The sequence below is a fragment of the Neocloeon triangulifer genome, unplaced genomic scaffold (assembly GCF_031216515.1).
Source record: "Neocloeon triangulifer isolate White Clay Creek 2 clone unplaced genomic scaffold, ASM3121651v1 ptg000014l, whole genome shotgun sequence".
Lineage (NCBI taxonomy): Eukaryota > Metazoa > Arthropoda > Insecta > Ephemeroptera > Baetidae > Neocloeon > Neocloeon triangulifer.
This window is the reverse complement of record NW_026775556.1, coordinates 17,041,192-17,055,471: the sequence shown is the minus strand read 5'-3', so window position 1 is coordinate 17,055,471 and position 14,280 is coordinate 17,041,192. Positions and strand designations below refer to the sequence as shown.

The following is a 14,280-nucleotide window of genomic DNA, read 5'->3' as shown; positions in this document are numbered from 1 at the left end:
TACCTTTTGATTATGTTTTCTTGGAGAAAAAAAAGAGGAAAGCAGAACACGCATGATGGAAGGGTGTCGATGGCACGAAAATTAGTCTTATATGGTTTCTTGACGCAATTTGTTCGATTCTATTTCCTGTTGCCTGATTGAAGTTCTGGATTTGTGCGTGCTGAAGAATTTCCTAGCACATTATGACTCTGCTAACGATTGCGGATAAAATTCGAGCTCTTTTATAGTAAGTTCAGAAAATGTATCAGCGCTCTATATAAATTAATATAATTTAATAGCATTCAGTCGGACTTGCATTTAATCACATGATAATATATTAATAAGCAGTTTATATAGGCATAAAAACGCCCATGCGATGTCAAAATATAATAAAAAACCATTTTGCTTCCAAAATTAAGATAACTTAATGTTACGAATTATTTGAGAAAATAGATCTGCTTAATAATTACAGACAAAACTGTAAAAGTTAAAAATATTATGTCATTTTTAAGTTAACGTAGGTATTTCCGGTAGTTAAAAAATAATAATAATTATCAAAATTTTTTGATCGCCTTTAATGATGAGATCATCAATAAAGCTTAATTTGTATTTTTTACTAAAATCTGACTTAAAATCCAAATTCTTTTCCATGTTCCAATTTTGTTATTAATACACACTTGCCAAGATTCAAATATGCAAATGATCAAGTATTTTAAACAGGTATTTAAATCACAGTTTTTAATCGCAATAGAGGGGCCATATAAATATAAGCATAATTTTAATGCTTCTGATTAAATGCTTCTCTTTTTTAACTTACAATTAGATCCGCTCAAATAAGTCTTTTCTAAATTTGAAACTAGCAACAAATGAAAGAGAATAAATTGGTACAAATACAAAAGAACTGCTATATTGTTAAAATTCAAATAGAGAGCATTAAATTTTAAACATAATCTATTGGTTAAAAAAAACTTAATTATTATTTTGCTTTTATAATAAATTTAATGCTAGTCGTTCACGGCAAATTAATACGGTATTGAAAATTTTAAATTTTTATTTATTTTTATAAATTTTTAAATTAAACATAAATAAAGGCTGTAAAATCAATTGTATTTGATTAGATTGATTCTGAAAATAAGTGTTGAGTGTGCACATGCGGTATAACGTCAATGTGTCAGCGTCTAATTTTCCTATTAAAAAAAAAGCTTTTAAAATTAATCAAAAGTAGCGTATTCTTGTTTCTCATTTCCTTGAAAACGATTATGCAGATTGAAAGTTATAAGTTTTAATTATTCTTTGCATTGTTTTACCATGCAGACCCTTTTCCTCTGTATAATTATAAAAAAGTAATCATAAGTTGACCTTAAAACCTATAAGTGTAAACCAAACTTGTATTTTCATAATTTTACTCGGTTTTTAGCAAACGGAAAGCTGCAGCGTTATTGCAAAAGAGAGTTATTATTCAATTATAGTGAGTACCACTGGAGTCAAATTTCCGCTCGCGCCACAGCCTTTCAAAGTGGCTCGTGCGCAGGATTCAAGCTCGGCGATTGGCTGGTTCGGGCCGAAGGGCGTCGGAAATTAAACATGGCCGCCTAATAGAAAGTCGGGCCATTTTGTGGTGACACCGCATTATAAAAGGAGCAGCCGACGAGTGAACATCAGCTGGCCGCGATTCGACGGCGAACGGCTCAAAAAGTCTGTAGCAGAGCGAGAAACGAGCATGGCTATCTGTCAAACGAGTGTGGTGAGTGCCGAGCGGGAAAAAATGAGGCCGAACGGCCGAAAATCGGGTCGGCGGCGGCCGGTCGGCCGCCCACCGCATGCCCGCGCCCCAGCGCCACAAACCGCACTTTTCCTCCTCCATTGCTACAAAAATTGCATTAAATAAAATTTGCTAAAACTTCTTCTATCGTCGGCCTCCAGTTTAAATGCCGATAATTATTTTATTCTCATATACATACAGATTCAGACGAAAGCCGTTTTCGTTCTCTGTTGATTATTGAAAAGTGTTGACAAATCCTTCGTCACCTTGGCTTATCAATAATTTTGTATTCTTTCTGTGTCGCCTCAACGAAGTAAAGAGCTAAGCGGATAAGGCTAGAAGGAAGGCAGCGAGAAATTTATTTATTATTTAGTTTTAGACTATTTTTTCTGAAAATTTAAATTAAATAATGTCCTTATTATATTTTTTAACTTAGTTCATTTCAAATAATTGTCATTGGAAAATTTGGCCTTTCGTTTAGCATGAAAATTAAATTTTATGAATGAAAAAAAAAAAGAATTATTTTGATGTTATTGATAGAAATGGATTTGACTGGAACTCTGTAGAAACTTATTTATTATACAGTGCTTGGCAAAAATTTTTGAAGAAATTTTCCGTAATGTTCGGACGTGTCAACTTTCTGCGACAATTTCACTACTGCGTGCTGACAATTTCAATTTTTTCATCACCGCCAGAGTTTTATTTAAAAGAAGGCTAAAAGCATGAAAGCTCTTATTTTCAAAATCACTTATAAATATTTGTGTAATCACAAAATGTGCAAATAACCACGAAAGGTTTCTATCCTTATTATATTCTCATAAAACTTTCTTAATTGATTTTTACAAGTAAAAATGCAAAAATTATGATATTATTGTTATTAAATTTACAAAGTTTCAATGGAATTGTCCGTTTCGATATAGGCGGTTCTCCGTCTGCACTCGGGTGCAAAACCGCGGTGTGGTATTTTTTGCTGGTACCACCTGTTGCAGGTGTGACCCTTTTTATCCCGCATAATATTCTTGATTCTAAGCTGCAGCCTGTTCGCTTTTTACAGAAACGGCTGTACCAGAGTGTCATCGACGATGTGATTCTGAACATCAAGGACACCTTCCTTGATGAGGGTGTTGACGAACAGGTGAATAAATATTAAAATCGATTGTGAAATAAATTATATTTAAATTTAACATTTTGTGTTGTACTGCAGAACAATTTTGCTCAAGCTTTCAATTCAATTCAATTTTTTACAAACAGTTTAATTGCTAAAAAATAATTTGCATAAATATTATATTTTTAATAAAGTACTATTTTTTTTTAATTTTAAGGTGTTGACTGAGCTGAAGCAAATGTGGGAGACAAAGTTGTCAAGTTTGCGGGCGCTGGAGCCGCTGCCGGAGCCTCCTGAGCCGCAGCCACCCACCCTCAGCACCCACATGCGTTCAACTAACCAGACAATGAATGCTGTCAAGACGACCAATGCAATTCCGCACCAGACAGTCACTAAAAGTAAGTTTCTTCTCGTTATTTAAAATATCCTTATCCTGTCTCTGATAGGAGAAAAAAATTATCAACCTTTTCTTTACACTATTTTTTGAAATTTTTTCAGCTGCGGCTCCTGCCTTGGTTGCTGTCACTTCGAACTCAACTCCAACGACTGCCACCACTTCGGCAGCCCTGCCCACAGCTGGGGTCACCACCATCCCTGACCTGGGTCGAATGGTACCCATTCAGATCACTCTGCCTCCTCAACCCGGCAGCGCTGAGACCCAGCCCCGGGTGCTCAACATTCAAGTTCCTGCAGCTGCTCTTCAAGGTTAGTTTAAAAAAGTTAGGGTGTTTTTTTGTAACAAAAATTTAAACCAATATTTTGTAGGAAACCAGTTGCACCAAATCTTGTCTGGTCCGGTGATGACTGCCACCCTGGCCCTTCCTCCTGTTGTTGCTTCCTCCCTCCTGCAGACCCACATTTTGGCTGCGCTGCAAGGTCAGGCTCAGGCCAACACACTTGGTAACTTTTGTTGTTGTTTTCACGAGCATGGCATCATTATGCTTTGTAAATTTCAGTGAATCGAACTGTGACAGCTCAAGCTATTCCAGTCACGCAGGCTGCAACGACCGTGGCTGCTGCTTCATCAGTGGTAATTTTATCTATTTTTGCTCGAAGTTTTCTATTTAATTTTAATTTCTACCAGGCGGCTCAACAAGCCCAACAACGAGTGTTCCAAGTGGACGGTCTGGGTGATTCTTCAGACGATGACATTGATGATGACGACGACGGTGATGATGACGACGATGACGCTGATTCAACCAAAGATGACTCTGCTGGTGAAGAGTCTGGAGGAAACGAAGAGGTGAATTAGGCTTCAGCTTTAAAGGATCCTTTTATTAAAAAAAAAAAAATTATAATATTTTCCCAGGAGCCTTTGAATTCTGGTGATGATGTCAGTGATGAGGACGTAGCTGAGCAGTTTGATACTGACAATGTGGTTGTGTGCCAATATGATAAGGTGCTTTTTCAAATATTAATAATATATTGCTGTCGTTTTTATAACTGCAATTTTTTTATCTTCTAGGTTACCCGTAGTCGTAATAGGTGGAAATTCTACTTGAAGGATGGCATCATGAATCTTAATGGAAGAGATTTTGTGTTCCAAAAAGCCAATGGGGATGCGGAATGGTAACTTGGCCAGTAGATAAGATGGTGTCAGAATATTTTTCCTTGGAAATGTAAAATATTTACATGCGCATAAATTTATTCTAAATAATTGTTATCCAAAGATTTGCTGATACAATTTAAACCGTTCGTAAATGTTTTGGTTGTGCTGCTCTGCTTCAGAAAACAACGACACCACCCTGTCAAAAGTGCTTTTTAGTTATTATGTACACAGGGTAATTTTTCAAACCACCTTAATTTTTACTGATAGTTGTAATGTTAGTTCATTTCAGTTTTTAGTTCCGATGGGGGTAGTTAACTTAAGGGGAAGAATGTCAAAATGCTGCGAGTATAAATTCACTATAAAAATTAGATCTTATAACATACATATGAAATCATTGATTTCATAATACAATGTCCAGTATTCAAATTATGACAATTCGTTTTTATGCTTTAATGGTGAACTCTCGTCTTCGTTGTAAAAATTTTCAAACCGTTTCAATAAAATATTTTTGTTCCTTGGGGACAATAAATATTAGCTTATTTATTTTGGGTGAAACCTAAAAATCATATACAAATATTAACACTAATAATATTCTTTTTTTAAAATACCATTGAATTTCCAGCCAGCATAATTTTGAACTTAAATATGATAAATATCTCCCAACCCCCCTCGCGACAAGCAGTGAGGAGTGAGGAGGCGTGGCTATATTTTGCTGTTGTGGCTGCAGGTCATGGGATTAAATTTGTGTTGTATGAAGTGTCGGAACCAAACGTTTTGCAAAAGGTGTCCACAACTCAAATTTCCCATTTTCCTGTGATAAAATTTCTTCTCTGAGATGATTCACAGCCTCTTCATCATAAATCCCTCAGGGTAAGTCCAACTTTTATGATAAATGCTTTTGTTTAAAATTAGATTTTGCAGATTTTCATTGACACACTTGATTTCTTGAATTGAAATTTAATAAAAAATTTAATTTTCAGGGATGTTTTTATGGAGAAGCACTGGAAGAGTGTGATCTCGCGGTCAGTTTGCGATTATTTCTTTGATCACCAGAGGAAAGCTGCGTCTCCCGAAGACATTCCCCCTGTCATCGCCACCCCGCACCACTATCTCATCAGCGTTTACAGATGTTCCATGTTCTTTGTGGCAGTATGCACCACAGAAGGTATGTATATTACCTTAAACAATTTAAGAGTAAATTAAAAATTAAAATCTTGACATTTTAGTTGCCCCCTTATTTGTGGTCGAGTTTCTGCACAGAGTCGTGGACACTTTTGAAGACTATTTTAGTGAATGCACGGAGTCGATAATCAAGGAACACTATGTTGTGGTGTATGAGGTAGTTTTCTTTTAAAAATATTTTAAAACAAATTTTAATTTTATCTAATTTTAGCTTTTAGATGAGATGCTCGATAATGGTTTTCCTTTAGCAACTGAATCTAACATTCTGAAAGAACTTATCAAACCGCCAAACATTTTACGAACCATTGCCAACACAGTCACTGGCAAATCCAAGTAAATTGATCTATCAAAGCCTTAATCAACAGTAATAAATCAAGCTATTTCAGTGTCAGCTCTACCCTTCCCAGTGGACAGTTGTCGAATATTCCGTGGCGCAGAACAGGCGTCAAGTACACAAATAACGAAGCTTACTTTGACATGGTCGAGGAAGTGGACGCAATCATCGACAAGTCTGGATCCACTGTTTGTGCAGAGATCCAGGGATATGTGAGAATATGCAAAATTGTCCTTTATTCTTAAATCTAATTGATTATTTTAGATTGACTGTTGTATTAAATTGAGTGGAATGCCTGACTTAAGTCTGTCGTTTGTGAACCCCAGACTATTTGACGATGTTAGTTTCCACCCTTGCGTCAGGTTTAAAAGATGGGAGGTGAATATTTCAATGTAGCACTTCTATAATATTTGATTAAATGAACCATAATTTCATTTCAGTCTGAACGAGTGCTCTCTTTCATTCCTCCGGATGGGAATTTCCGACTTATGAGCTACCACATCGGCTCTCAGAGCATCGTTGCCATTCCAGTCTATGTCAGACATTCCTTAAGCTTGCGTGAATCCGGTAGCGGTGGACGACTTGACATCACCCTGGGTCCAAAGCAAACGCTGGGTCGAACGGTAACTTTTCCATCCTTGAGTTGTCATAGATAAAATAAGAAGTTCGAACTATCTAGGTTGAAAATGTGGTACTTGAAATTCCCATGCCGAAAAGCGTCCTCAACTGTGGCTTGGTCACCAACCAGGGGAAGTACACCTTTGACCCAACCACCAAACTTCTGGTGTGGGAAGTTGGACGAATCGATCCGACAAAACTTCCAAACATCAGAGGAACAGTAAGAAATTTCACATTGGGATTTAATCAATTTTATATTTATCAAATTGTGTTGATAGATTACTTTGCAAAGCGGTTCTCCCCCTGTGGAGGCAAATCCCTCCATCAATGTAATACCATTTATTATAATTTTATGTTGATTGTTTTGTTCATTAAAATTTATTATCTCAGGTGAAATTCACCATAAATCAGCTAGCTGTATCGGGCCTCAAAGTGAACCGTCTGGACATGTATGGAGAGAAGTACAAGCCATTCAAAGGTGTCAAGTACATAACAAAGGCTGGTAAATTCCAATTACGGATGTAAAGTTTTTGCAATTACACATTACGATCTGACTATATATATTTTATTTTAATTTTTTATGGTTTAATTTTCTCACTTGGAGGAGATTCTAAATAAATAATAACAAAATATAATTATTTAAGTTACTTTTTTATTATTATGTTATGAGCAAATTAACACTTTTCGATTTTTCCCTTGACTTCATCATCTATCCATTTCAAGTAAGGCAAGTTTCCTCCTTGGATCTGCAAATATAATTATTTGATTTTTTTAATAAAATCACACCTTAATGGCTATTTACTGATAGAATCTTAGTACTCTTGAAATAAATTCAGATTAAATTAATTGAAATTAGCAATGGACAAGGTCTATTATTATCAAGCTTAATATAATTATAATGAAAGCCAAGTAAAAGTAATACAATTATTAGCAATAATTTTCTTACTGGTAAAGTGATGACTTCGCACACCTTGTATGGATGGTTTTCCCTAAAAAAATATAAATTCAAACTTAAAATTTATCAAAACAAAATTCAATTGAAAATATGATCGTACCTTACAAACTTAGTCAGTTCGTCTACAACGCTGGTCCTTGTTTTGATCATCTGTTTTAGATTTAGAGAATGACTACGGTTAACGATCAAAGAGATATAATGTGGGAAACTTGTTTACCATTAGAACTTCCGAGTCCTCTTCAATTTTATTTTCCCATGAGTAACTAAAAAAATAATAAAAATATGTATTTTATATAGTAATTTTGAGACAAAAATAAGTATTTATCATGTAAACATATAATAATTGGCATTGAAGTTTACAAATTAAATTTATTAAATTAATTGAAAACTGACATAGAAGTTATTTGAGGGATGACGTTAACACAAGCAGCCAGTTTGTTCTCAACAAGTCCTCTTGCAATTTTCTTGGCTGTAGTGTCGTTGGGTGCTGTGACATAGGCCACGCTGAATGTTCCAGGCTCATGTTTGAACTCCATGACACTACTTGCAGTCGAAGCTGTGCAAGTTGAAGAAGCGGAGGGTACAATCTTCAAAAGTGTTGTTGTCAAAGCAGTTGATAGGAAACAGAGCCTGGAACAAAGTAGAGGACTCCGCATGAAGACCGTCGATAATATCCCTGGAAAAAAATGGTTATATTTCAACTACTTATATTTTTACATTCCATGAAACTTGTGTGTTCATTATTTCATTATGTTAAATAACTTGCTAATTTTAAAAAGATTCAGAAGAGATGATCGAATTAATGCTGTTCGTGTTCGTAGTAGCAAGCTGCGGCTGTTTTGACGTATTTTTATGTTGTTTGATACCAAATGCACCAATGGTAAAGCAGTTCCCCTTATAGTTCATACTTTGGCGGGAAGAGCAAGTAGCGTCTCCTTTAATTTTGAAATTGGGCAAAAAAAGGGAACTCGCAAGTTATTATTAATAAAAATTCGTTGGTAAAAAAATTAGAACTTTCAATTGTTTAATACTCTTTTGGTAAGATTTTTATTATTACACATTCATAAAATATAAAAATTCAATGAGATTCTATCAAAGCGTTACAGTCAGTAGATAAGGAACTGCTCGGTTTTAGTATACGCAACAGCAAACTCCCGTCCTGAAGAGCTGGTTGGTGTGCTGAAGGCAAACTCGTCCATGTTCAAAGTTTTGTGGCTCAAGAAGTTTTCCCTTAACAAATGTTTTATTTTAAAACTACAATAACTTTAAAAGTTTTGAAATACATACCTCATTGCATCAACCAATTTTGTCGCCACTTGGGTACTTTGCAATGATTGGACAGTCCAAAGCCTAGCCACTCCACAAAGAACTGGAAATATCTCTTCTGAGCAGAGAGTCTCAGAGCCATCTAACATCCGAGATGATTGCTCGATCTCCTCTGCCAGCAAGAATCCGACAATTTGCTTTTTCTCTACATACAAGAAGACCTAGACCATAAAATATATTAATCATCCTACAATTTTATTATTTATAATAAATTTTACCATGCAGTTTTTGTAGTCAGTCAAGTCTTGGCTTCCAGCATATCCCAAATCAAGATCGATGTTGGGCAGCAACTCCTCAATCCTCCTCCACCACAACGGAGGGTCACTTTTCACAATCTTAATTACTCTGCTACCATCTGGGTAAGAGGCAATGACCCGCTCATTTTTCCAGCCCTAAATAAACCATACCATAAAAAAAACTAAGTAAAATTCACAACAGAAAATTATACCTTGTGTTTGATTATCACAGAATTCCTATTATGGTACTCAAGATGGTGTTCTACGTCTTTGCGATCATCAGGGTCATACACGCAGCCGCACTTTTGACACTCCACTTGCCCGTACTGTTTCTGGCCAGCGTCCAAAATCATCTGCTCTTTCTCACCAGAGTCTTTGATAGGCAGTTGTATTGAAGGCCTATTTAAATTCTGCGGCTTAGAGCTGCAACTGAGCAAAAATAAATTAATTTCCTGGCATATGAAGAGCTTAAATAATTTTTGTACTTGAGGTTTTTGTTTGTGGCGCCTTTGATGAACACTGGGAACAATTGCCTCTCCTCTTTGGGAGTTTCCTCTTCAGCGAACAAGTCCTCCTCCTCTTGAGAAGTCTCCATCCGTTTTATGGCCTCCTCGAATCCCCTCAACATTGCTTCGGTAATTGATGAATTGTGGTCAACCGATTCACTTTCCTCCTCGCAACCCAGTAGTTTGTCAATCATTCGATCCATTTCATTTTCGTCCAGGTTTTTGTTGACTAGGGGTTGCTGACCAGCAGCAGGTTCCTCCACCAAAGCAATGAGGGCGTTGATTTTTTGCACTTGTTTGTCTTGATTGGGAGCCACAATTTCCACCGACTGCTCGTCCAAAGTGTCCAACAGAGAATTCACTTGAGATTGAATTTGCACAACTTCTTTGTCTGCAGTTGTGCTGATTGAGAATGCCTTCTTCTTGGCCAATATCTCCTTCAAACTTTTTAAAAAATGTATAGTTTGCAGGTTTACTTAAAATAAAACGTTTTCAATACCTATCACTTATTTCAACATTGGAAGACGCCACTTTTGGCCTTTTTATGGCATGCCCTATGCTTGATTTGCTTCTTTTGCCTTTAGTTGTTTTACTGCTTGGATTAGATTTCTTGCTCTTTGCTGAGCTTTTGTTGATTGAGGAATTGGCCTGACTGAACAACATATTCAGATTTTTTACAACACTCGTGTCGTTGGTCGCCGTCCTCTCTTGTTCTGAAGTTGGGACAGGAGCTGTAATATTAAATAATAATGTAATATAATACAATTTGATTTTTTTCTTTAAAAAGTGAAGAAAATAAATTATATCTTTCAACCTCTAAGCAAAATCTCAAACTCAGGCAGCAACCTGAGAACGTCCGACTGGTTTTCCTCAGCTTGCGGCGCTTTTGTCGGAGTTTCAGGAATAACTTGAGAATTTGTATCCCTTAAAGGACTGTGAACTTCAGTCCAATCTTGAGTATTAGATACACCTTCCATAGCATAATTTCATAATTATTGACTGCAAAATGATCAAAAAAGTTAGTCTGAAAAATCAAGCAAAACAAAAGTGGACAAAACTTTGGAGAAGTATGTGGCTTTCAAGAATTTATTGATAATTTTTAAGAAAGCTAATGAAGTGCGCTAGCAATATGTAATCATTAATAAGCACTTTAAATGAAAGAGCGCTTAAAAAACAAAATAAACTGCAGAAACTCTATTACTGTTGACCATTTATGATATTATGATAACTGTTTTTGTACATATATATGATACTGAGCTTCAATATTTAAGAGATCTTAACTCTGGAGAAACTAATGACAGAATTTTACCAATGAAATACAAACCCTTAGTCAAAATTTGGCGGAAAATCGCAGTTGTTTGAGCGCCTTAATTCGCAGCCTCTGTTCCCGCTGGTTCCCGCGAATGCTGCAACTTAAACAGCTGGAGAAAATCAACATTGCAGGCAAGGAGCGCTCTCTGATTGGTTAGTTTTGAAGCGAATTCACTAACCATGACGTCACTATTTGTATGTTTTGACAGGCATAGGCTCACACGATGGGCACGGAGCACAGACGAGAGCAAAAATGAATTTTAATTAACTTCAGTCGAAAAAAAAGTTTAAAATTGAAAGTCTGAAATTTATTCTTTTGCTGCTCAATTTTCACTGCCGAATTAATTGATTACAAAACCATTTTGCGAGGCAGGCATACGCAAAATATAAACATGACCGATGAGGAGAAAGGTTTGGAAACTTCCATCGACGTTTTGATCATTTCATCCGATGATAGCATTGTCGAAACGTAAGTTTCTTGGTTTAAATAATCTATTTGAACTCGGTTAATTATTATTATTCACTAGTGAAGAAGCTGAGAGTCCTCAAGATGAAAATTTTCGATGCTCCGATCATGCAGAACGTAGTCTGCAAAGAATGGAAAATTGCCTGCAAAACCAACAGCTCACAGATGTCGTCCTTTGCGTCGGTAAAATTTTAAACAAAGACTGTTTTAATTAAATATTAATGCACATAATATATAAACAAATAGGTGAACGGCGAATTTCTGCTCATCGGTTGGTGCTCAGTGCTTGCAGCGAATATTTTGCTGCAATGTTTTCCAGTGGACTAAGGGAGTCCTTCCAGACTGAAATCGAACTGCAAGACATCGACCCTGACTGTCTCCAAGAGTTGGTGCACTACTGCTATACAGGCTGCTTGGATCTCAAGGAGGAAACGGTTGAATTGATGCTTGCAACTTCCAGTCTCCTCCAAATTCCTCAAGTTTGCTTTTTGTCGGAATAAAATAAATTTATTTTACAAAATTCCCACACAGGTCACAGATGCCTGCAGCAAATTCCTGGAGAAACGACTGCACCCATCTAACTGCATCGGAATCGCTCTTTTTGCTGATACACAAAACTGCCCTTGTTTGCTGGAAAAGGCTCACAACTTTACCACCGAGCACTTCATGGAAGTCATCGGCAACCAAGAGTTTCTACAACTGGATGCCAACTCTTTTGCTAAACTGCTAGCTTCGTACGAACTGAATGTGCCAAATGAGGAGGATGTCGTCAACGTAATTCCATTAAAATAAATTTAAACTAAAGAAATTTTATAATTTGTTTGAAGGCATTGATCACTTGGGCCAAATTTGCACCTGAAACAAGGCAGGAAAATATTTCAAAATTACTGGAGAATGTCAAGCTCTCTTTGCTCTCACCCTCTGTAAGCATAAATTAATGTTATAATATTATAAAAAATACAACTTTAAAACATGTTTATAGTTTATTGTGGACCATATTGAGAGTGAACCACTCTTTTCTCACGACCCTAAGTGCAACGAACTGATCATGGAAGCTATGAAATATCACTTACTGCCTGAACGAAGGTCCATTTCCTCGGCTCGCTCAAGACCTAGAAAGTCGACTGTTGGCAAACTTTGTGCTGTTGGAGGCATCGATGCAAGCAAAGGTAATATTTTCAATCTTACACAAACCAATTTGATAATCAAAACAAATTAAAGGAGCAAATTCAATTGAGCTTTACGACCTTCGAGCCAACAAGTGGAGCCCTTTTGCCAACATGTCCGGTCAACGCCTGCAGTTTGGGGTGGCTCAATTGGGAGACAAGATTTTGGTTGTGGGAGGACGAGACGGTCTCAAGACCATGAGCATTGTGGAGAGCTTTGATTTTGTCACCAAAACTTGGAGTTCTCTGCCTAACATGGCTACTCCGAGGCATGGTCTTGGTAAAAATACTAAAATAAAATTAATAAAATATGTATATTAATTTGACTTATTTTAGGAGTTGGAGTTTTGGGTGGGCCTTTGTATGCTGTTGGGGGTCACGATGGTTGGAGCTACTTGAATTCCGTCGAGCGCTGGGACCCCCAAACCAAAGACTGGAACTATGTCGCCCCCATGACCTCCCAGAGGTCAACTGTTGGTGTGGCAGTCTTAGGAGACAGGTGAATAGACTCGAAATTTTCAAAATATTAATTTAAAAATATCCCTGTCAGACTTTATGCTGTTGGCGGCCGAGACGGGAGTGTTTGTCTGCAATCAGTGGAGTGTTACGACCCGTACACAAACAAGTGGATCCCATGTGCCCCCATGGCCAAGCAGAGGGGTGGTGCTGGGGTGGTCGCCATGAACGGCTGCCTCTACGTGTGCGGGGGCCATGCGGCCCCAGCTTCCTACCCGTCAGTTGCTCGACTCGAGTGTTGTGAAAGGTGATTTTGAAAGCAAGAAGCTCTGATAAAACTATTGAATTGTTTAATTTCAGATATGACCCCAAAACTGACAGCTGGTCTCCTGTGGCGCCCATGAGTGTCGGCAGAGATGGGGTTGGGGTTTGCGTGCTGGGCGACAAGTTGATGGCTGTCGGAGGCTACGATGGGACGCAGTACCTAGACCTGGTTGAGGCCTACGACCCACTCGCCAACACCTGGAGTCTGGTGAGTACCTAGCATGCTTTTTAAAATAATTTCAATTTATTTTGGAACTCAAACCGCTCAAGAAATAAGTTAACTAATGCGTCGAATGTTGGTTGGTTACCAGATGGCTCCCATGAATATGAAGAGGGCTAGCACATGCACAATTGTGATTTAGCGTGCGAAGAAAGCAACAGACTATAAATACGAAAACGTCACTTTTTAAACATTCCGATTTTACTAACTGCTTTTTTACGATGAATTATTAAGCGTAACTGGAATTTTCTGTGATTTTTAAGATACCACTTAAGTTTAAAAAGATCTCTTCTTGGTGCAGCTACTCTACTAAGTAATTGAATTAAAATTACAACTAGATGTATACATTAATGTATTAACAGTTTCAGCTATAAGTAGCAATCCATTTTGAAACGTCAATTTAGACCAACTGCCGAAACAAAAATGTACAAAATTGTCAGAATCTTATGATAACAATTTTAACTGTTGTAGTGTAGTTCAAATTTTCCAACTTTCCTTACTTGAAACTTAAATATTGCTCTGAAAAGTCACTTTAGACTGGAAGTTTTCAAGGAGCATCTTCTCATACATTTTTGTATTATCTAATTTTATTAGATCGCAGAAAAATAAATATGCATTATACGTGATATGTATTAATAATACTCGATAACATTTAAAGGCAATTCAGCCTCTTGTTAGTTGCAATTGTTTATTCAAATTTCTCCTGCGAATTTTTTAATTTTAAATATAAGAGATACGAAGAAGTTCTTTTTATTGCAAAAATTAATCAGATTTTTTTGCTATTA

The 14,280-nt window shown here is 36.8% G+C and overlaps 5 protein-coding genes across 10 annotated transcripts; 3 read left to right on the top strand and 2 right to left on the bottom strand.

Annotated features, from left to right (window-relative positions):
* Positions 1–1,561: 1,561 nt before the first annotated feature.
* On the top strand, positions 1,562–4,924 carry LOC132199962 (transcription initiation factor IIA subunit 1). Its single transcript, XM_059625089.1, has 9 exons — positions 1,562–1,723; positions 2,796–2,876; positions 3,064–3,244; positions 3,345–3,551; positions 3,612–3,746; positions 3,803–3,876; positions 3,931–4,089; positions 4,156–4,245; positions 4,312–4,924. Exons 1-9 carry the CDS (start codon positions 1,700–1,702, stop codon positions 4,417–4,419), a joined length of 1,059 nt encoding a protein of 352 aa, XP_059481072.1. The 5' UTR covers positions 1,562–1,699; the 3' UTR covers positions 4,420–4,924.
* A 188-nt stretch (positions 4,925–5,112) lies between these two features.
* Positions 5,113–7,172, top strand: LOC132199541 (AP-3 complex subunit mu-1). Of its 2 annotated transcripts, none has more exons than XM_059624341.1 (10): positions 5,113–5,265; positions 5,376–5,560; positions 5,622–5,734; positions 5,789–5,910; positions 5,964–6,123; positions 6,176–6,289; positions 6,352–6,534; positions 6,591–6,749; positions 6,808–6,858; positions 6,920–7,172. In XM_059624341.1, exons 1-10 carry the CDS (start codon positions 5,231–5,233, stop codon positions 7,052–7,054), a joined length of 1,257 nt encoding a protein of 418 aa, XP_059480324.1. In that variant the 5' UTR covers positions 5,113–5,230; the 3' UTR covers positions 7,055–7,172. The 2 variants fall into 2 exon arrangements, with proteins under 2 accessions (XP_059480324.1, XP_059480323.1); XM_059624340.1 differs by having other exon boundaries at positions 5,955–6,123.
* LOC132199542 (protein CutA homolog) lies at positions 7,162–8,343 on the bottom strand. Of its 4 annotated transcripts, none has more exons than XM_059624343.1 (6): positions 8,251–8,343; positions 7,878–8,160; positions 7,702–7,747; positions 7,585–7,634; positions 7,476–7,518; positions 7,162–7,275 (listed from the first exon to the last, which is right to left on the bottom strand). In XM_059624343.1, exons 2-6 carry the CDS (start codon positions 8,138–8,140, stop codon positions 7,204–7,206), a joined length of 474 nt encoding a protein of 157 aa, XP_059480326.1. In that variant the 5' UTR covers positions 8,141–8,160; positions 8,251–8,343; the 3' UTR covers positions 7,162–7,203. The 4 variants fall into 4 exon arrangements, with proteins under 4 accessions (XP_059480326.1, XP_059480329.1, XP_059480327.1 ...); XM_059624346.1 differs by having other exon boundaries at positions 7,878–8,114; positions 8,202–8,328; XM_059624344.1 differs by having other exon boundaries at positions 8,247–8,328.
* A 167-nt stretch (positions 8,344–8,510) lies between these two features.
* Positions 8,511–10,980, bottom strand: LOC132201397 (N-acetyltransferase ESCO2). Of its 2 annotated transcripts, XM_059627548.1 has the most exons (8): positions 10,877–10,980; positions 10,367–10,551; positions 10,052–10,283; positions 9,532–9,996; positions 9,259–9,475; positions 9,029–9,202; positions 8,772–8,971; positions 8,511–8,714 (listed from the first exon to the last, which is right to left on the bottom strand). In XM_059627548.1, exons 2-8 carry the CDS (start codon positions 10,527–10,529, stop codon positions 8,591–8,593), a joined length of 1,575 nt encoding a protein of 524 aa, XP_059483531.1. In that variant the 5' UTR covers positions 10,530–10,551; positions 10,877–10,980; the 3' UTR covers positions 8,511–8,590. The 2 variants fall into 2 exon arrangements, with proteins under 2 accessions (XP_059483531.1, XP_059483533.1); XM_059627550.1 differs by lacking the exon at positions 10,367–10,551 and having other exon boundaries at positions 10,877–10,979.
* Positions 10,981–11,072: 92 nt separating this feature from the next.
* On the top strand, positions 11,073–14,277 carry LOC132201396 (kelch-like protein 5). The gene is made up of 11 exons (XM_059627547.1): positions 11,073–11,332; positions 11,391–11,512; positions 11,576–11,808; positions 11,861–12,103; positions 12,157–12,252; positions 12,312–12,498; positions 12,551–12,775; positions 12,832–12,994; positions 13,046–13,258; positions 13,312–13,483; positions 13,587–14,277. Exons 1-11 carry the CDS (start codon positions 11,256–11,258, stop codon positions 13,635–13,637), a joined length of 1,782 nt encoding a protein of 593 aa, XP_059483530.1. The 5' UTR covers positions 11,073–11,255; the 3' UTR covers positions 13,638–14,277.
* The last annotated feature ends 3 nt before the right edge of the window (positions 14,278–14,280 follow it).

What these genes read in the sequence shown, in the direction of transcription:
- LOC132199962 (XM_059625089.1), top strand. Translation starts at nt 1,700, where the DNA reads ATGGCTATCTGTCAAACGAGTGTG. An exon ending in ATGAGGGTGTTGACGAACAG is followed by an intron (nt 2,877 to 3,063) that starts GTGAATAAATAT and finishes TTTAATTTTAAG; the next exon opens with GTGTTGACTGAGCTGAAGCA. An exon ending in AGTCTGGAGGAAACGAAGAG is followed by an intron (nt 4,090 to 4,155) that starts GTGAATTAGGCT and finishes ATATTTTCCCAG; the next exon opens with GAGCCTTTGAATTCTGGTGA.
- LOC132199541 (XM_059624340.1), top strand. Translation starts at nt 5,231, where the DNA reads ATGATTCACAGCCTCTTCATCATAAATCCCTCAGG. An exon ending in GGCAGTATGCACCACAGAAG is followed by an intron (nt 5,561 to 5,621) that starts GTATGTATATTA and finishes TTGACATTTTAG; the next exon opens with TTGCCCCCTTATTTGTGGTC. An exon ending in ACTATGTTGTGGTGTATGAG is followed by an intron (nt 5,735 to 5,788) that starts GTAGTTTTCTTT and finishes ATCTAATTTTAG; the next exon opens with CTTTTAGATGAGATGCTCGA.
- LOC132199542 (XM_059624343.1), bottom strand. Translation starts at nt 8,140, where the DNA reads ATGCGGAGTCCTCTACTTTGTTCCAGGCTCTGTTTCCTATCAACTGCT. An exon ending in ATCCCTCAAATAACTTCTAT is followed by an intron (nt 7,748 to 7,877) that starts GTCAGTTTTCAA and finishes TTATTTTTTTAG; the next exon opens with TTACTCATGGGAAAATAAAA. An exon ending in AGGACTCGGAAGTTCTAATG is followed by an intron (nt 7,635 to 7,701) that starts GTAAACAAGTTT and finishes AATCTAAAACAG; the next exon opens with ATGATCAAAACAAGGACCAG.
- LOC132201397 (XM_059627548.1), bottom strand. Translation starts at nt 10,529, where the DNA reads ATGGAAGGTGTATCTAATACTCAAGATTGGACTGAAGTTCACAGTCCT. An exon ending in CTGTGATAATCAAACACAAG is followed by an intron (nt 9,203 to 9,258) that starts GTATAATTTTCT and finishes TGGTTTATTTAG; the next exon opens with GGCTGGAAAAATGAGCGGGT. An exon ending in CTGACTACAAAAACTGCATG is followed by an intron (nt 8,972 to 9,028) that starts GTAAAATTTATT and finishes TTTATGGTCTAG; the next exon opens with GTCTTCTTGTATGTAGAGAA.
- LOC132201396 (XM_059627547.1), top strand. Translation starts at nt 11,256, where the DNA reads ATGACCGATGAGGAGAAAGGTTTGGAAACTTCCATCGACGTTTTGATC. An exon ending in AGGCATCGATGCAAGCAAAG is followed by an intron (nt 12,499 to 12,550) that starts GTAATATTTTCA and finishes AACAAATTAAAG; the next exon opens with GAGCAAATTCAATTGAGCTT. An exon ending in TACTCCGAGGCATGGTCTTG is followed by an intron (nt 12,776 to 12,831) that starts GTAAAAATACTA and finishes GACTTATTTTAG; the next exon opens with GAGTTGGAGTTTTGGGTGGG.